This window comes from Malassezia pachydermatis, assembly GCF_001278385.1.
Source record: "Malassezia pachydermatis strain CBS 1879 chromosome Unknown scaffold5, whole genome shotgun sequence".
In the NCBI taxonomy this organism is placed as follows: domain Eukaryota; kingdom Fungi; phylum Basidiomycota; class Malasseziomycetes; order Malasseziales; family Malasseziaceae; genus Malassezia; species Malassezia pachydermatis.
Genome location: NW_017253142.1, coordinates 119,450 through 138,092, shown reverse-complemented (window position 1 = coordinate 138,092; position 18,643 = coordinate 119,450). Strand labels below are relative to the sequence as shown.

General features: G+C 57.3%; 11 protein-coding genes across 11 annotated transcripts; 6 read left to right on the top strand and 5 right to left on the bottom strand.

Moving 5' to 3' along the window:
- Positions 1–70: 70 nt before the first annotated feature.
- Positions 71–1,009, top strand: Malapachy_1767 (60s acidic ribosomal protein p0; the record flags this gene model as incomplete). The annotated part of the gene is made up of 1 exon (XM_018136265.1): positions 71–1,009. One exon carries the CDS (start codon positions 71–73, stop codon positions 1,007–1,009), a length of 939 nt encoding a protein of 312 aa, XP_017991199.1.
- A 142-nt stretch (positions 1,010–1,151) lies between these two features.
- Malapachy_1797 (hypothetical protein) lies at positions 1,152–1,610 on the bottom strand (the record flags this gene model as incomplete). Its single annotated transcript, XM_018136295.1, has 2 exons — positions 1,152–1,506; positions 1,543–1,610. 2 exons carry the CDS (start codon positions 1,608–1,610, stop codon positions 1,152–1,154), a joined length of 423 nt encoding a protein of 140 aa, XP_017991216.1.
- Positions 1,611–2,027: 417 nt separating this feature from the next.
- On the top strand, positions 2,028–3,710 carry Malapachy_1760 (glutamate decarboxylase; the record flags this gene model as incomplete). Its single annotated transcript, XM_018136257.1, has 1 exon — positions 2,028–3,710. The coding sequence occupies one exon, from the start codon at positions 2,028–2,030 to the stop codon at positions 3,708–3,710; it is 1,683 nt and encodes a 560-aa protein (XP_017991433.1).
- A 34-nt stretch (positions 3,711–3,744) lies between these two features.
- On the bottom strand, positions 3,745–4,791 carry Malapachy_1752 (exodeoxyribonuclease iii; the record flags this gene model as incomplete). The annotated part of the gene is made up of 3 exons (XM_018136249.1): positions 3,745–3,771; positions 3,808–3,888; positions 3,919–4,791. The coding sequence occupies 3 exons, from the start codon at positions 4,789–4,791 to the stop codon at positions 3,745–3,747; spliced, it is 981 nt and encodes a 326-aa protein (XP_017991267.1).
- A 122-nt stretch (positions 4,792–4,913) lies between these two features.
- Malapachy_1802 (ctf18-chromosome transmission fidelity factor) lies at positions 4,914–7,331 on the top strand (the record flags this gene model as incomplete). Its single annotated transcript, XM_018136300.1, has 1 exon — positions 4,914–7,331. The coding sequence occupies one exon, from the start codon at positions 4,914–4,916 to the stop codon at positions 7,329–7,331; it is 2,418 nt and encodes an 805-aa protein (XP_017991205.1).
- Positions 7,332–7,356: 25 nt separating this feature from the next.
- Malapachy_1750 (p-loop containing nucleoside triphosphate hydrolase protein) lies at positions 7,357–10,358 on the bottom strand (the record flags this gene model as incomplete). Its single annotated transcript, XM_018136247.1, has 2 exons — positions 7,357–10,309; positions 10,339–10,358. The coding sequence occupies 2 exons, from the start codon at positions 10,356–10,358 to the stop codon at positions 7,357–7,359; spliced, it is 2,973 nt and encodes a 990-aa protein (XP_017991269.1).
- Positions 10,359–10,531: 173 nt separating this feature from the next.
- Positions 10,532–12,325, top strand: Malapachy_1804 (hypothetical protein; the record flags this gene model as incomplete). Its single annotated transcript, XM_018136302.1, has 1 exon — positions 10,532–12,325. The coding sequence occupies one exon, from the start codon at positions 10,532–10,534 to the stop codon at positions 12,323–12,325; it is 1,794 nt and encodes a 597-aa protein (XP_017991407.1).
- A 182-nt stretch (positions 12,326–12,507) lies between these two features.
- On the top strand, positions 12,508–13,143 carry Malapachy_1768 (signal transducer; the record flags this gene model as incomplete). Its single annotated transcript, XM_018136266.1, has 1 exon — positions 12,508–13,143. The coding sequence occupies one exon, from the start codon at positions 12,508–12,510 to the stop codon at positions 13,141–13,143; it is 636 nt and encodes a 211-aa protein (XP_017991357.1).
- Positions 13,144–13,262: 119 nt separating this feature from the next.
- Malapachy_1792 (hypothetical protein) lies at positions 13,263–14,123 on the bottom strand (the record flags this gene model as incomplete). The annotated part of the gene is made up of 1 exon (XM_018136290.1): positions 13,263–14,123. One exon carries the CDS (start codon positions 14,121–14,123, stop codon positions 13,263–13,265), a length of 861 nt encoding a protein of 286 aa, XP_017991212.1.
- A 649-nt stretch (positions 14,124–14,772) lies between these two features.
- Malapachy_1770 (atp-dependent dna helicase q1) lies at positions 14,773–16,986 on the top strand (the record flags this gene model as incomplete). Its single annotated transcript, XM_018136268.1, has 1 exon — positions 14,773–16,986. One exon carries the CDS (start codon positions 14,773–14,775, stop codon positions 16,984–16,986), a length of 2,214 nt encoding a protein of 737 aa, XP_017991332.1.
- Positions 16,987–17,038: 52 nt separating this feature from the next.
- Positions 17,039–18,581, bottom strand: Malapachy_1748 (6-phosphogluconate dehydrogenase; the record flags this gene model as incomplete). Its single annotated transcript, XM_018136246.1, has 2 exons — positions 17,039–18,438; positions 18,473–18,581. 2 exons carry the CDS (start codon positions 18,579–18,581, stop codon positions 17,039–17,041), a joined length of 1,509 nt encoding a protein of 502 aa, XP_017991483.1.
- Positions 18,582–18,643: the final 62 nt, after the last annotated feature.

The window sequence follows — 18,643 nt, the reverse complement described above, 5'->3', positions numbered from 1 at the left end:
AGCGTGGTGATAGGAAGGGTACTTTATCTTAAGACAAACTAAAACAACAACAAAACTTTACTAGTTCGCAATGGGTGTTACTCGTGCCTCGAAGGAGTCGTGGTTCGTCAAGCTGAACGACCTGCTTGACACCTACCCGTCGATTTTCGTCGTGAACATCGACAACGTCACCTCGCAGCAGATGCACCAGATCCGTCAGGCTCTGCGTGGTGAGGCCACCGTGCTCATGGGTAAGAACACCATGGTGCGCCGTGCTCTCCGCCAGGTGATCCAGGAACGCCCTGAGTATGAGCGTCTCCTGCCGTTCGTCCGCGGCAACGTTGGTTTCGTGTTCACTTCGGGTGACCTGAAGGAGGTGCGTACTAAGATTCTGGACAACCGTGTGGCTGCTCCTGCCCGTGCTGGTGCCTACGCTCCGGTCGACATCTTCGTGCCGGCTGGTAACACTGGTATGGAGCCGGGTAAGACCTCGTTCTTCCAGGCCCTCGGTGTCCCGACCAAGATTGCCCGTGGTACCATTGAGATTGTCTCGGACGTCAAGGTCGTGGAGGCTGGTAACCGTGTCGGTCAGTCGGAGGCTACGCTGTTGAACTTGCTCAACATCTCGCCGTTCACCTACGGTATGACTGTCGTCCAGATCTACGACAACGGTAACACGTTCGGCAGCGATGTGCTCGACGTGAGCGAGGACGAGCTTGTTGGCCGCTTTGCTCTCGGTATCAAGCAGGTTGCCTCGATCTCGCTGGCCCTCAACTACCCGACCATCGCCTCGGTGATGCACTCGCTCGTCAACTCGTACAAGAACGTGCTTGCTCTCTCGCTTGCCACCGACTACGAGTTTGAGGGCTCGGCTAAGCTCAAGGAGATGCTCGCCAACCCTGAGGCCTTTGCCGCTGTGGCTGCTGCTGCTGCCCCGGTTGCCGCCGATGCTGCTCCGGCCGCTGAGGAGGCTAAGGAGGAGGAGAAGGAGGAGTCCGATGACGACATGGGCTTCGGTCTCTTTGACTAAGCGCATCGTTGCACTTTGCCCCTCGTATCCTTTGGTAGCGTACTAGTTCATACCTAGTGTAGGATTTATGAATATAGTGATGGCTGCTTTTTATTTTTTCGACATTGACAACATCAAGAACAGCATTGGGTATGGTACAGAATTACAGGAGAACAGCGCCGCTCAGGAGGGCCAGGCCAGTGGCACCTGCGATCGTCCAAAGCCAGGACGAAGCATGGGTCTGCCCTGCCGCATTGGACATGATAGTACTAGTGACAACAGTGCCGCCGTTGGTGGCGGTCTTTGTCGAAAAGTTGACCGTGGTTGGTGGGGGTACAGGCGTCGATGAGGCCTGGTTTCCACCCTTGGCGTACGCGACAGTAGCGCCATTACCAGCGGCCTGCGACATGTAGCTACTCACTGCCGCCTTATCTGTGAGGTTGGGCACGTAGTGTGAGCCGGGAGGTGAGATAGGCGAGTTGTACGTCTCGACCTTGAACGAGCTAGGGGCTGTGGAGCTTGATAGTTAGCGCTAGGAAAAGAAGAGTACGTACCAATCGCCGAACTGCACACAGGCCGATTGACCGTTCATGACCGTCGTAGGCTTCGTCACGGGAGCCATGGAATTGGTTTGTGCTTTCACACAGGTGGCAAGCATGCACAGCACGAGCACACACACGACGAAGAAGCGAGACGACATACTCACGACGGACGATCGCGATGCGGAGAACGAGCAGAGGAAAAAGAGCGCCACGTTCTTTTACACGCGCGCGTGGGGTATATGCAGCTACGAACGCATGCCGCTCGTTCCCTGGGGCGTCGCCGCTTCTTCTCACGTGATACTGCAGATCCGCCACGCCCCTGGTGGTTTTCCGTGGCCTCCACGTGGCAGCGTAAGAGATGGTCCGAGCGGCGGTCGTAGCTCCGACATGCGAGAATTATTGCGCAACGTGGGCACGGGACCCAAAAAGGAAAAAAAAGAAAGGCACAGGCACTGTTGTCAAGCTTGTTTCTTGCCGTTTTTCTATAACAAGTCATCATGTTGTCTCTAAGTGTGGATCCGGAAGAGTATGTTCAGCTGGCCCAGAGCGAGGAGGCACAGCAGGCTCTGGTTCGTGCGCGTCACGGCGAGACGTCGGAGCCTGTGTACCACCTGCCGCATGCAGGTCGCTATGACACAGAACCGATCCCAAAGTTCCGCTTGCCGGAGCACGGTATCTCGGCGAAAGATGCGTATGAGCTTATCAAGAACGATCTGCAGCTGGATGGTAAGCCGGCCCTGAATCTAGCATCGTTTGTGCACACATGGATGCCGGAGGAGGCCACGCGTCTGATGACTGAGACCATCGGTGTGAACCTGTGTGACCAAGATGAGTACCCTGCTACGATGGCGATCCACGCCCGCTGTATTTCGATTCTTTCGGACCTGTGGAAGGCGCCGAAGTCAGAGACCAAGGATGGAAAGCGCCTGGCCGCGCTCGGTACTGCTACCACCGGTTCATCTGAGGCTATTATGCTCGGTCTGCTGGCCGCTAAGCGCCGCTGGCAGAATAAGCGCAAGGCCGAGGGCAAGGATATCCACAATCCTGGCCCTAACCTGGTGTTTGGTTCGAACGTCCAGGTAGCGATTGAGAAGTTTGCGCGCTACTGGGATGTGGAAGAGCGTTCGGTCGATGTAGACGAGTCGACGAACTACTGCTTGGACCCGAAGCGTGCGATGGAGAAGGTGGATGAGAACACCATTGCCGTTGTTGTGATTCTTGGCTCGACGTACACGGGCCACTACGAGCCCGTGGAGGAGATGGCTCAGCTGCTCGATGAGTACCAGGAGAAGACAGGCATTGATGTGCCTATCCACGTCGACGGTGCCTCGGGTGCGATGGTGGCGCCGTTTGCTACGCCCGAGCACCGCTGGTCGTTCGAGATCCCGCGTGTGGCGTCGATCAACACGTCCGGCCACAAGTTCGGTTTGGTGTACCCCGGTATCGGCTGGATCGTCTTCCGTTCGGCGGATCTCGTGCCGGAAGACTTGGTGTTTGAGCTGCACTACCTGGGCTCGGTGGAGTACTCGTTCGGTCTGAACTTCTCGCGTCCTGCTGCGCCGATGATTGGCCAGATGTTCAACTTTATCCAGCTCGGTCAGGAAGGTTTCCGTGCCGTGATGGAGGCCGACCTGAAGAACGCGCGTCTGCTGTCGCGTGCGCTGGAGTACAGTGGTCTGTTCACGGTCGTGTCTGAATGCCACCACCCTGCGACGAAGAAGGTGGAGCACACTACAGAGGCATCGAAGTACAAGCCGTCCTTGCCTGTGGTGTCGTTCCACTGGACGGACGAGCTGCGTCGTGAGTACCCGAGGATGGAGCAGGCCAAGCTTCAGACGCTGCTGCGTTCGAAGGGTTGGATTGTGCCGAACTACGAGCTGCCCCCGCGTCTCGAGACAGTGCAGATCCTGCGTGTGGTCGTGCGTGAGAGTGTGACGGAGAATATGGTTGACACCCTTGTGAAGGACATTATCGGCTTCACACGTGTGTTGATTGAAGACCAGCGCAAGATCCAGAAGGCGATTGACAAGATCGTGACGTCTGGCGACGAGTCGGCGCACACCAAGCTTGAGCACCGCCGCGAGCGCCACCGCCGCATCCATCGCCGCAACGAAGAGTCGCTCCGTACCGCGCCTCATGGCCATGGCCGTCGCGGCAAGGGCTTTAGCAGCCAGTGCTAATTCTCCTTTATAGAATCTTTTCATTTTCTTTTATCTACCATGGACCTTGTATATCGGCGATCTGGTAGGGGTCGTTAGTGGACCTTCGCGTACGTACCACTGGCAAGTGATCACTTGCGCCGTAAATCGCATGCCGAATCTCACATGCGCGGATGCGTGGGAGTGCCTTGTTGGAGACCTGCGTAAGAGTGTCTTCGAGCGTACGTACAATGAACGAATCGATCCGCCAGCCTGCGCCGCGGGCACGGCAATTGCCGCGCCAGCCGTAGTACGTATAGTGCCCCACTGCGTCAGGATGTAGCACGCGCCAGGCGTCGCTCATATCGTTGGTGGCTAGGACGCGGCGGTGAGCATCGCACTCTGCCTGCGTGTACCCTGCCGACTTGTTCCATTTTTTCGAGGCGCCCGCCAGATCACGGTCGTCCCATACGACGTTCAAGTCGCCGCACCAAATAATGTCCTTGTCTTTCGGAAGGGATTGCAAGTAGGCTTCCAATGCGTCGTTCCATTTGTTCTTGTTGGGAAGTGTCTTGAGATTGTCGCCCGCATTCACCGCGTACGTGCCCACAATCACCGTATGCTCAAATTCGGCCATCAGGAGGCGTGCCTTGGAACTTGGATCGTCAAAACCCGGCAGGCCATGCTCGACTTTGAGCGGCTTGTGCTTCGAAAGGAGAGCGATCCCAGCGTACCCCCTCTTCTCGCCGATGCCCCAGTACCGGTATTTGTACATAGCGTCGATCCCCGCATGCGATGGGACCTGATTCACCTTGGTTTCTGACAGCACGGCGATATCCGCATTCTCCGCTTGCAGATACTTCATGAGGCCTTTGTTATCGGAGCTTTTCAGCGACGTAATGTTCCAAATCAGCACGCGTCTACATCCATCGGCAGGTGGCTCAAACGTCAAGGGCCCGCTGGGCACCTGCGCATTGCGCGGCACCCACTCGGGCGCCGTATGATCTTGGCCCGTCGGCGCCGCTGGCGACGTGACGGCGTCGGCTGCCTCGGCTTTCGTAGCACGCGCCCGTTTCACCTGGGCCTCGGCCTCCGTACTCGCTGCAGCTCCACGTTTCGGCATACTCCACCACGTTCGAACAGGGACTCTCGCGCACGCAGCAGCAAGGCGGAAGGCCATCGCCATGCGCCGTGGGTGTCGCGGTACGCTCCACGCGACGCGTGCGAAGAGGCGTTTAGTCAGCCATGGACCAGGCACGGCGTGCGCGTCGCAGCGCGTCCCTTCCTGACGACGCGTCTCCTCAGTGTGGCCCTGGCGTGCGGCTCATGTGGCGTGCTCCCCCGCCGGACGATGATCTAGACGCGCTCCTTGCGATGGAAGAAGAGGTCTTTTCGGCGGCGCCCCGACGCACATCGCCGCTGCCGCCGCCGCCCTCGCCCCCTGCCTTGTTCTTTGGCTTCGAGGCTGAGACCGACACCGCGACTGAGCCTGCCAGGCCGTCGTCGCCTCCGACTGCCCCGATACCCGATACCAACGTAGCTGCCCCGCCTCCTACTGCGTCGACGTCCCTTCTTCCAGAACCGTGTGTCCTTGGTGTCCCAAAATATATACCCGCCGAGCCCTTCTCGGCTGTACGTTGCGACGGCACGCCCATCACGTTCTCACGCCGCCGACGAACTCGGGGATGGCGACCTTCGACGTCCACATCGATGCATCATGCGCCGGCCTTGTCTGCTCCGCTGGATGTGCTCATGTCGAACGCACGTACGTCGCACGAGGCGATGCCTGAGGCGCCGCGCACACGCCGCGCGCGTTCCCGCGACGCACGCATGTGGGTGGACAAGTACCAGCCTCGTGTGTTTACCGAGCTGCTGGGCGAGGACCGTGTGCACCGTGAAGCTCTGCGTTGGCTCAAGGAATGGGATCCGTGCGTGTTTGGCCGTGCGCCTCCTCCAGCTCGGCCCATGCGCGATGGGTATGAAGAACGTGCGCCGGATCCGTATGGCCGACCTCATGAGCGAGCGCTATTGTTAGCCGGTCCGCCTGGTCTTGGCAAAACGACCATGGCGCATATCATTGCGCAGCATGCGGGCTACCGCGTCTTTGAGCTGAATGCGAGCGATGCACGCACGGCCCACGACGTCGAGACCAAGATTCGAGCTGCGTTGGAGTCGGATAGTTTGCGGGGCGAAGGCCGTCCGACATTGGTCGTCATTGATGAAATTGATGGGGCGACAGGCGGTGGTGGTGATGCGCTGGGCACGTCCGGGTTTGTTCGAGCGCTGTGTCGTCTTTTGGAGCGCGGCGCTGGCTCGAAGCCAAGCAAGGGACGCCGTGCGCCACGTCCCTTGCTTCGTCCGATCATCTGCGTGTGCAACGATTTGTATGCGCCTGCACTTCGGCCGCTGCGTGCGATGGCACGGGTCTTGCGTCTTCACCGCCCGCCCACAGCGATGCTCGCGAAGCGACTTCGTGAGATCTGTGCGGCCGAGTCGCTCCCAGCCGACGCGCAGGGCCTCTCGCTGCTGTGTGAACTGACGCAGGGTGATATGCGTTCGTGCTTGCATGCGCTGGAACTGCTTCATCGCAATGGCCATCGCGTCGAAGCGGACACCATCCGTGATGCATCGATGGGCATCAAGGATAGCGTCGTGCCACTCCAGCGCATCTGGGCGCAGCTGTTTCGCTCGGTGGACCGTAGTCGTGCGACCTCGGCGTCCTCGCCTATGTATGCACTGGTTCACGACATGACGTCGTTGGGCGAGTACGATCGATTGATGGCCGGGTGCTTCGAGCATTATTTGCGTGTACGTGTGCCTGATCAGGGCTTTGCGCGCTACCTGCAAGCGCTCGATTGGCTGCACTTTGCCCAGCGGGCCTCGCAGTATGCGTGGGGCAGCGGCACAGGGACTGGCCCTGCGTTCGAGATGCTGTCGTTTGTTCCGTGGGCGCTGGCGTCCTGGCATGGCCTGTTTGCGCATATCGCCAACCCCCTGCCGGAGCAGCCGCCCATGGTCGAGTACGAAATGCGTATGCGTACGCAGTCAATGGCCGAGGTGGTGCAAGCCTTGCAGTCGTGCCTTCCCTCGCATGCCGCGCCGTTCTATAGCGATCGTGTCCTGGCGCTGGAGCTGGGCCCGTTGCTCGTCTCGATTCTCAGTCCCGATATCAAGATCGCTGCGCAGACGGCGACACCTGACACGCAGGCGGCGCTGGGTGCGCTCGTCGATACGATGCTCCAGTACGGCCTGACGTTCCAGCCTGATCGCACAGAGCATGGCGTGTTGGTCCAGCGATTGCATCCAAGTCTCGATGCGTTCGGGACGTGGAACGAGGGACGTACGTGCGATATCGGCCCGACACGGCATGGCGTACGTGCCCTTGTCCAACGCACGCTTGAGCAGGAAGATCGACGACGGCGTGGGACGACGTCCACCGCGCCGACGGCCACGCCCACCGCGGCAGCCGCGGCGCATCCTGCTGCCTCGGCGACCCAGGCCCGCGACTTTTTCGGACGGCCCATGGCGCTCCCTACCGCCTCGGCGATGGCCATCAACACACCTTCCGCGGAAGCGCCGCCTTCGCTTCGTGTGTTTTACCGCTACCATGAGGGCTACTCCAACGCCGTCCGCAAATCCATCAAGTTGGCCGCATTATTATAGTGCTTGGTATCTATAGATCCTATCGCTACACTGCCACGTCGATGCCCGCCTGCGCTAGCGCCACCGCCATATCGCTCTCGAGGTACGACGAGACGGAGATCACGTCGCCCAGGCCTTTGCGTCGTCGCATCTTCAGCACGAAATCACGTGCCAAGCCCAGCGGCGGCGCCGGCTCGAGAGGGCGGAGTGGTACACTGGTGTCCATGGGATCGCCTGGGACCACGGCCCAGTGATCAAATTGCTGCAGAACAAACGCTTGGCCTTGCGTCATCACACGCAAATCCGTCTCGAAGCCGTTGGCGTCCATCACGGGGATCAGCGCTTTCACGGTCACGAGCGGTGTACCTGCTTTCGGCGCATCCTGCACGACGTGGCCACGTCGTCGTGCTAGCAGGGTGTACACACTGCTCACGCACTCGGCCGGCGCCTGGATCTCCGCCGCGTAAATCGGTTCCATAAGCCGCGGCGTCGCGAGGAGGAACGCAGCGTACGTCACACGGCGGGCCGTAGGAATCAGCTGACCACCGCCCCGCTGAATCGGCTCGGTGGCCACGTTGGCATGACACAGCCGGATTTTCACGCCACGCATCGGCTCGTCACACAGCGGACCTTCGCGAGCGGCCCATTGGAATCCTTGCTTGATGTGCTCACGCACCGCATACACCAGCGTCTTATCGACGTCGTCCGGCAGCGTATCGTCGACCAACACATTGGGGCCATGCGCATCGGGGCCAAACGCCCACACGGACCGCGCTGCGAGCGCATCCCAGCCGTAGCGGTCTTGCAGCACACGCGCCAGCTGCTTGGGCGGCAGGTCGATATCCACACGGCCCTGCTCAATATCGTCCGCCAGCTCCTTTTCCAAAGGCTCGGCAATCACCGTCAATCGGTTCTGCTTGTTGGGCGTGTCCGCATAGCACTGCACAGCGCTGGTCTCCAGCACTGTCTCGCAGAACTTGACGACAGGATCACTGATCTTGATTTCCATGTCCGCATACAACTGCCGCAAGTCATGCATCACACAGTCCAAGTACAGCTCGCCTGTACCGATCAGCGTATGCTCGCCACTTTCTTCCACGCGCGTCGAGACAAGAGGGTACGTCTTGTTCACGCTGCGTAGGCCTTCGAGCATTTTCGGGAGCTCCGCTGGGTGGAGAGGCTCAATGGCGACTTTCAGGACACTTTCGGTCATGTGATGCAGCGGCTGCAACAGAGCCGTCTCCTCGGCCGCCCACGTCGCGTCGACCAGGGTCGCGCTCTTGGTAATCGAGGCATCAATGCCGCCCAACAGGACCCAGCTACCCGCAGGCACCCGGTCCGTTCCAACCACATACCGCGCCTCGGAGACCCATACCCCGTCGACCGTCTCCAAGGCCATATCCTCTTCGTCATCAGCCGTGTACGAAGGGCCCAGCACTTTGATACGCTGCCCTTGCTGCACGGTGCCGCTCAGCACACGGCCCCACGCACGGAACGCCGAGGCATCCGACGTAGGGAACAGCTTTGCAATTTGGACCAACAACGGGCCCTGTGCATCACACGCCTTAACAGCCTGTGCCAGGCGGCTTTCGCTAGGTCCTGTCAACGTACGCACTTTCGCTGCGGCGCCGTCCAGCGCACTGGGAATGTGCTCAACCAGCATATCGACCAAGCCCGTGGATCGCCCAACAAACTGCTGCAGCACCAACTTCAGCAAGGGCCGCACATCCATTTTGTACGCCGCCGAGGGCAGCTGCATACGCAGCGTCGCAAGAGTTCGTCGTAGCGTGTCGACGTCAGCACTCAGCACCACACTGTACAGTTTGTACAGAGGCTCCAGCACAAACTGGACAAAGCTCCGTGGCGCATCCGCATGCGGCGCCTTGCGTGAAAACGTTCGTGAAGAGGCATCGTAGAAAATCTGGCCCCACAGCCGCTGCGCAAACGCTTCCACGTCCACCGGCGCACGCTCTGCATAAAGCTTCGCAAAGCTCCGCAGCGTAAAGCAGTAGCCTACTTGCGTACTTGCAAACGCGACATTCCCACGCTCCGGGCCAAAGCGTAGGCTGGGATCGCCTGTGAGTGTCCCGATCAAGTGGTTGACTTCCTCGATCGTATGCCGCAGCTTAAAGTACGCTTCTGCCGGCGGCAGACGCAGCTCAAGAATCAAGCGGTCGATCTTATTGAGCACCATGACCATTGGCAGCTGCTCATGCACACAGTATCGCACAATCGCCTCGGTATTGCACATCATGCCTTCGACGGCATCCACGACCAGCACGACACCGTCCGCGAGACGCAGCGCCGCTGCGACTTCATCCTGGAAATTGGTATGACCCGGTGTATCTGCGACATGCACCACGTAGCTCTTCCCCCGCGACGTCGGGAGGACAAAGGACATAGGCGTTGCACGAATGGATAGGCCGCGTTCCTGCTCCAGGACATGTGTGTCCGTATACCGCATAGGCTTTTCTGCATCGACCTCGACGCGGTGCGTCTCTTCCACTAGCATATCCACCAAGCTTGTCTTGCCATGATGCAGATGGCCCACAATCGCTACATTGCGTACCATATCTGGGAACTGCATCATGTCCAGCAAGAACTGTCGGTCAAAGCGCACCTCCGGCAGGCCTTTTTCCTCGACAGCAAAACTTCGAATGCGCTCCGGCTCGACAATGGGCTGCGTTAGGGGCTGTGCATCTTCTTCTTGGACCAGCGTCTCGACGTCGGCGCCATACACTTCACGGGCGGACGGATAGTAGATTTTGTCTTCATGTAGGACCACGGCATTCGAGGCATCTTCGTCCACATGCATTACCAGCGCCGTATCGTTGGCCGAGGCCGATGCATCCATCTCATGGTCGCCGTAAGCATCGCTCGCCTCTGCTGGTACAGCAGCCTCGGCTGCCGCCGCCGACGCGCCGCCGACGTCCTGCCCAGGCTCCGAGACAAACTCCTCCTCTGAGCCAGAGTCCGAGAGTGGCCCGATATAATTGCCACTATTTGTAAGTCCTCTTTTCATACGTACAACTCGTCGTAGTCGTCCATACGTGCGCCGCACCTGGTCGTTGAGAACGAGCACTTCGCTCCACGCTCACGCACCCAGTCTGTCGTGTCGTCCGTCGACGAGCCTGCGTTTTCATATCACGTGATCACATCGCGCCCCGCACGGACAGGGCGAGGGACGACGGGCCCCTGGCCCTCGTCTGTGCACGGCCATCATGAGCACGACAGTGGCCTCGCTCCGCCACTTTTTTTCGCATGAACGGGCCGCACGATGGCTTCGGTTCGGGACTCTGTCCCTGAGCTTGGCTGGATCGCAGGTCATTTGGAGCTTGGAACTGGCCTATGGCACGCCCTATCTTCTGACGATTGGGCTGTCCAAGGAAGCCACAGGCTACGTATGGATGGCAGGGCCATTGAGCGGCCTTGTCATCCAGCCCATCTTGGGTGCTATCTCCGATGCATCTACATCGCAGTACCGTCGACGAAAGTACATCGTCGGTTCTACTGTGTGTGTGACGTTGGCCACATGTATGGTCGCCTTTTCTGAACCACTCTCGACCCTGATTCTTGATCTGCTGGGCCTTGGTCTGGGCGACTGGGATCCTGTGCGTCATGAGCGCATAAAGTTCCTGACCCAGTTCTTCAGTGTGTTAGGCTTCTGGGTGCTGAACTTTGCCATCAACGGTCTGCAGGTGATTGCGCGTGCTTTGATTCTCGACAGCGCTGCGGCGTCCGAGCAGAACGAGGCCAATGTCTGGCATGGCCTTATGCTCCATGTTGGTAATATTATCGGGTACTGGTGCGGCTACGAGGATCTGGCGTCCTGGTCGATCTTGGCCTGGCTCGGCGGTGGCCAGTTCCGCCGCTTTGCGATGCTGAGTTTGGTGTGCATGATCGTCTGTGTGGCCATTACCTGCATCACGACCAAAGAATCGAGTGTACATACCCCTCCTGGCCAGAATCACAGTGCTTGGCACAACGTCAAGGCATCCGTTCGCCAGATCTGGCAAGTAGGCCGAACCTTGCCACTGTCGATTCGACGTGTGTGCTACGCGCAACTTCTCGCGGCTATGAGCTGGTTCCCCTTTTTGTTTTACGGCACGACGTTTGTGCTCGACATGGCGGAAGGAAAGTCCAAACGTAAGACGGAACGTGCAGAAAAGCACGGTAGCTTGGCGCTCCTTGTGTTTGCCATCATTGCGTTTGTGTGTGGCTTGGTCCTCCCATCTCTATCGATTGCTGGCAAGGTCGACGTCGACCACCATATCGCCGCGCAGGACATGGTAGATGATAGCGTATCGATGCCGCGGCCGCCGCCAGCGCACCCACGGGGTCTCTGCTTGCATACGATTTGGACCATTGGCGCTTTGGTCCAGGCTCTCCTGTTGATGGCCTGCTTCTTCGTGCGTACAGAAAAGCAGGCGATGCTTGTGCTTATGCTGTTGGGCATCCCGTGGAGTGTGTGGATGTGGGTCCCCTATGCCATGATCGGCGAGTTCGTGCGCGAGGCAGAAGGAGGCGGGAAACTGCTGACCGTCGCTGACGATCAACGATCGGCGCAACGCATTATGGACTTGCAGCGCTCGTCTACGCACAGTGAATCAGATCCGCTTCTGCCCAAACGGCATGGATCGAGTAGTGCGACAGCAGGACGGCGCAATGTCTCTGGCTCACAGCCGCCTTCCATTGTCTCGCGAGGCCGTGAGGTGGTCCGGTCGAATGGAGAGATGTCGCAGGAAGACAGTGCCTGTGGCGGCACTGTGCTTGGTATTCACAACATGGCCATTGTCATCCCGCAATTCCTCACATCTCTTCTTATGTCGTTTATTTTCCGATTTACAAAGGAAAGTCAGCACAATGTCAAGTGGGTGTTGGTCCTTAGCGGCGTCATGTCCTTAGGCGCTGCCTTCCTGATTCGGTTTGTGCCTATGACACTATCGGAGCGGATGGTATTGTCGACTGGGCCCACATCGCACTTGGCGCATGAAGATCCTGAAAGCGCTCATTGAGATGGGTTGTAGTATATAGGTCACATCACGTAGGGTTGCCCGGCAGGTAAGTTAATTTCTCTCGTTCAAAGCCCAGGTACGCACGGGGCTCTGCGAAGCCCGATGGAACCCGATCCCATGGCTGCCAACCGTGCCAGGGTATTCTCATCGCGGATCCCTCACCTGTTGGCAGCGCAGACAGCATGACCACGGCTCCACCGACACAGTCGATGGTGCTGAGCCACAATCTCTTAAAGAAGAAGCTCGTGGTCGTAGGTGATGGTGGTTGTGGTAAAACATGCCTGCTTATTGTATACTCGCAGAAGCGGTTCCCTGAAGAATATGTGCCTACCGTGTTTGAAAACTATGTCCCTATCGTGGAATTCCGTGGGCAGCGCATCGAATTCGCGTTGTGGGATACAGCAGGGCAGGAGGAGTACGATCGGTTGCGTCCTTTGAGTTACCCCGAGTCCGATGTGATCCTCATCTGCTTTGCCGTGGATTACCCTGTAAGTTTAGCCAATGTGCAGGACAAATGGCTCCCGGAAATCTTGCATTTTTGCGAAGGCGTTCCATTCCTTCTTGTTGGACTAAAGACGGATCTGCGAGCCGATACGCGGTCCTTATCCCTGCTCTCCGCACAGGGCATCACACCGGTGAGTCGTGAGCAGGGCGAGAAGGCCGCGTTGGAAATCGGTGCGCAGCGGTATGTGGAATGCTCCGCCAAGACCGGGGAGGGAGTGCAGAATGTGTTTGATGCCGCATTAGAAGAGGCTTTGGCGCCTCGCAAATGGAAGCGGGGCTTCCTGCGTGGCCGCAAGAAGTGCGTGTTATTGTAAAATCTAGATATACCAGCCATACGTAATGCATATGAATGTCCATTTTTTAAAGCTTCACGTTGGTATCGTCATAACAATGCCTAAGTCCAAGGCACTATATACAACAGCCATTTGCTGCCTTAGAGATACAAGATATTTTGCTCAAGAAGATCGGCGACCGAGGAGACGTGAGCAGAATCCCACAATTCGTTCCCCTCGCCATCAGGCTTAAGCATGGCCAACGATGTCAATGATGCCATCCGGCGTTGTCGAAGCAGCGAGATACGTGCATTAAGACGCATACGAAGCTCATTACGACGTGCCATATCTTGATGCAGCGCCGCCATGTCCTTGGTCACGTCATCGTGCGCCTTTTGAAGAAGAGCGCGTCTCTCTAGGAGCCAAGCACGTAGATGATCAGAGCTTTGTCGATCTGCTGGCATAGGGTGTGGATCCATAGGGATTAAGGAGGGAACTTGGTATGAAGGAGGCACATCCATCCCCGTGGGCGAAGTTCGTGCTCGTTTAAATGCCATCGTCGGCTCATGAATGAGAATGCCATTGGAAACATCAGAGGAACGTTTCAGTGGTAGGGTATGGTCGAGGCATGAAGAAGAGGTATCTGAAGGGGATTGGGAGTCCGATGTCAGCCAACTGGCTGGCGACGGCACTTCGATCGGATTGGGCATCCGGATCCTTCCTGACGGAGGCAAAGACAAAAGGGCTTCTTTGGTATCCGTGAAACCCAACGTCGGGTCATAATAAGGAAGATGCACCTCATGCATTAATGACTCCCAGCTCTGGTGCATCGGTAGACCTGGGAGCGCCACGTTGCTTCCTTTCGAAGACTCGGATGTAGGCAACGTGGGCACAGGTGTGCCCATCGTGGACTCGTCCGTATGGGATGTACTGGACTGTTCCAGATCCGGTGTGAGACATAACAAAGGCGACTGTGAATCATCTCTGCGTATCATCGCCGCCTCTTTGTTCCGGACCAACATCAGGTCATTCATGCACGACGCATGCCTTTGCCAAGAGGTGTGGCAAAGGGACAGGATGTCTGGGAAATCAATTTTCTAGAGATCTCACGTGATGCAACACGCACCGCGTTGCTTACGCGCCAGGGCCAACTACGAGAACGCCTTGCTACCGTGCATGAACGTGAGAGACTGTGGGCGGCCCGTTTGCTAGTGCATGGTACGTATTCTTTCCACTCACACACAGTCGAGATTTCGGTTTGTTGACCTGGACTCGGCGGCATGGACGCCACCCTGCGTTTCCTCCCCCTTGTCTGCACAGTCCCCTAGGACAGAAAACGCCGCCGTTACGCGCTCAAATGCGCTCCCTCTCAAACGCTCTGCGTCTGCATGTGAATCACAAAAGAAGAATATATGCCATGATACCGTATCTGAGTCAAACAAGGAGAATGTAGGCCCTGCCACATTGTCCAAAGAGAAGCGAATGCGTATCTCAAGCACGGTGGAAACACCTACGTCTCGCGTACCCATCCACAAATCGCCTCGACCTCTCTCTAGCTCTCCTGCAGTGAGCTCACCTGCGTCGAGTGTCATGTCACCACAATGGTCGTCCATGCGTGAAGAGGATTTGTACGAGAGACTGTCGCACTTGAGGGGGGTAAGGTTGAAGTCGATGGAGAAACGAGCCTCTATTGCTTGTGGCGATGGCTTTTACGACGACAGTCCAGAGTACCTCAAGATTGAGGAGCAGCTATGCACCTCACGTATTTTGGCGATTGAGGAAGAGCTTCAGGCTCGGTCCAAGCCTATTCCTCCCAGTCCCTCGCCATCGTCATCCCTTCCCGGTCCTACGCCCTCACCAAGTGTGCCTCGTGCCGCTCCAGAGCCTATATCAACGCGCCATCTAGCGACCGATCCCATACCCATTGATGATGACGACGAAGAAGATATTATCGCGGTAGAGGCGACTGCACCTCCGGTGGCCCACGTTCAAGCGAGTCAGCCAGCGCGACGCGATTCACACCCATGGGATACCCAAGTACAACATTCTCTCACACACATTTTTCATCTCTCCCAGTTCCGTCCTGACCAGAGGGAGGCTATCGACGCAACATTGGCAGGGCGCGATGTATTCTGCCTTATGCCTACCGGTGGTGGCAAGAGTCTATGCTACCAGCTGCCTGCTACCATCACGAAAGGCAAGACCAACGGCTTGACGGTCGTCATTTCTCCTTTGCTGGCCTTGATTCATAATCAAGTGCAGAGTTTGTTAAAGAAGGACATACCTACCATTGCCATCACAGGCGATATGTCGGAAGAAAACCGTCGGTATGCGACGGCTGAGCTGTACAAGCGAGACTTGCAAGTGCGCTTGCTCTATCTCACACCTGAATTCATCTGCAATTCTCGTGTGGCAGCGAATCTGTTTCAGCACTTGTACCGCCAAAAGCGACTTGCTCGATTTGTCATTGATGAAGCGCACTGTGTCGACCAATGGGGCCATGATTTCCGTCCTGACTATGTGCGCCTCGACATGCTGCGCAAAGAATACCCTGACGTGCCTATTATGGCTCTCACTGCGACAGCGCGTATCGATACCGTGGAAGATATCCAGCGCCATATGGGCATGCGTGATGCGCTTGTTCTCCGCCAGTCGTTCAATCGACCCAATCTCACGTATAGTGTCGAGCCCAAAAAGCGTGGGAGTACCTTGGATCACATCGCGAGTTTCATCCAGCAAAAGCATGCGAATGAATGTGGTATCATTTACTGTCTATCGCGCCGAGACTGCGAGAATGTGGCCTGCGATCTTGAATCGAAGTTTGGTATTCGTGCGCGTCATTTCCACGCCGGTCTTACCAATCAGGACAAGATTCGTATTCAAGAGGGATGGGAAGCTGGCCAGTTCAAAGTGATTGTGGCTACGATTGCGTTTGGCATGGGCATCGATAAGGCGGATGTACGATTCGTCATTCATCATTCTATGCCCAAGAGTCTCGAAGGGTACTACCAGGAGACCGGACGCGCTGGGCGTGACGGTAAGCAGTCTGAGTGCATCCTGTTCTGGTCGATGGAGGATGCTAGGAAGTTGGAGACCATGATTAAGGAGTCGCCTGACGCCTCCCCTGAGCAGAAACGGCTTCAGCTGACCAACATGCATCGTGTCAAAGCGTTTTGCCAGTCGTTGACGGAATGCCGACGGACCAACATTTTGAAGTATTTCGGGGAGACTTTTGATCCAGCCTTGTGCCATGCGAGCTGTGATAACTGCCGACGAACGCCGGCCCACTTTGTCGATATGACGGCGGCCGCGAAGGACTTTGTTCACATGGTCCAGCTGATTGCAAAGACACAGGCTCAGGCGCATTTTACGAAGATGCATTTCATGAGCGTATTCCGAGGAAGTATGCGCAAAGAAGTCAAGGATCGTGGGCACCATTTGAATATATACCATGCGCGCGGATCGCAGTACTCGGACGAGGAGGTGAAGCGTTTGGTCGATTACCTTCTTAGTGAGAATATTCTCTCCGAGTATGCGAAAAAGGCGGCGTACCAGCGTTTCCCGAACCACTATCTTCAAGTTGGCCCTGCCGCCACAGCCTTGGTGCAAGGATCGCGCAAAGTGTGTATCGATATGCCTACACCTGTGGCGACCCACCAAGCCCGCCGTGTTGTTGCGCGTTCGCCCTCGCCTACGGTGGATGAGATGGACTTGACAACGATCTCTCTCAGTCCCCCTAACGGAAAGGCACAAGGCCGGTCCAGCCTTCCGTTGCGTGACCGTACGAATACGGGCCCTACGCCGAGACCGACGACGAAACCTGTGTCGCGATCCATCCACATTGCTGCCATGCCCATGCTAGGCAACACTCGTAAAAAGACGTAGAGGAGCCATATCGAATTTATCTAGTTCAATTCTATACGGAAAATCACCAAGATTAGACTTGGTAGCTCGAGGCCGACACGTTACCACCACGGCCGGTCCAGTTGATGTGGATGTCCTGGCCGGACTTCAGGTGGTCGTTCTCCTTGCCCGGCATCACACGGAAGGTGTGGGCACCGAAGTAGTCACGCTGCGCCTGCAGAAGCGAGGCGGACGAGACCTCCTGACGGATACCGTCGAAGAACGACAGCGCCGACGAGAAGGCCGGCGCCGGGACACCCCACAGCACGGCCTGCGCAATTACGCGACGCCAGCCGTCCTCCGCCTGGGTAATCGCCTTCGCGAAGAAGTCATCAAAGAGCAAGTTCTCCAGCTCAGGGTTCTTACGGAAGGCGTTCGTGATGTCCTTCAGGAAGACCGAGCGGATAATGCAGCCGCCGCGCCACATGAGAGCAATCGACGGGTTGTTCAGCTTCCAGTTGTACTCATTGGCAGCCTCACGCATGAGCATAAAGCCCTGGGCGTACGACACGATCTTCGAGGCATACAGAGCCTGCTCGAGATCATCAATGAACTGCTGCTTGTTGCCCTCGAATGGATGCGGCTTCGTCGAGGGAAGGATCTTCGAGGCACGAGTACGCTCTCCCTTCAGCGAGCTGAGGCAGCGGGCAAACACGGCCTCGCCAATAAGCGTCACGGGCTGACCGAGGTCCAGCGCGTTGACAGCCGTCCACTTGCCGGTACCCTTCTGGCCAGCAGCATCGAGAATCTTCGTCACAAGCGGCTCACCGTCATCGTCGTTGTACGCAAGAATGTCGCGCGTAATCTCAATCAGGAACGAGTCAAGCACACCCGTGTTCCACTTCTTGAAGATCTCCGAGATCTCCTTCTCGCTCAGACCAAGACCCTGCTTGAGGATCCAGTAGGCCTCGCAAATGAGCTGCATGTCACCGTACTCAATGCCGTTGTGGACCATCTTGACATAGTGGCCAGCACCGCCGCCGCCGACCCAGTCACAGCACGCCTCACCATCCGTCTGCGCAGCCGTCTTCTGGAAGATCTCCTTGATCTCCGGCCAGGCAGCATCGCTACCACCCGGCATAAGCGATGGGCCATGACGAGCACCGTCTTCACCACCAGAGATACCGCTACCCACGTAAAGAAGCCCCTTGGCCTCAACCTCCTTCACACGGCGCTCCGTGTCAGGGAAGTGCGAGTTACCGCTATCAATGATGATGTCGCCCTTCTCCAGGTGAGGAATGAGCTGGCCAATAAACTCATCCACAGCAGGACCAGCTTTGACTAGGAGGATGATCTTGCGAGGGCGCTTCAACAGAGCGACAAACTCCTCAATCGAGTGAGCACCCACCACCTTGGTGCCCTTGGCCTCGTTCTCCAGGAAATGATCAACCTTGCTGGTTGTGCGGTTGTATGCAGCCACCGTGAAACCCTTATCTATTGTGTCAGCTTCTAACTCGACAATACACACCGTTCATGTTCAGGACCAGGTTCTGACCCATGACGGCCAGACCAATGAGACCAATATCAGCACTATTGTCCATACGTTCAATTTGAACATGGCGTGTCAGCATCCCCATTCTGTCCAACATAGGTCGTAATACATACACTGCCTTGTTCGCCATGATGTGGTATGCGTTGT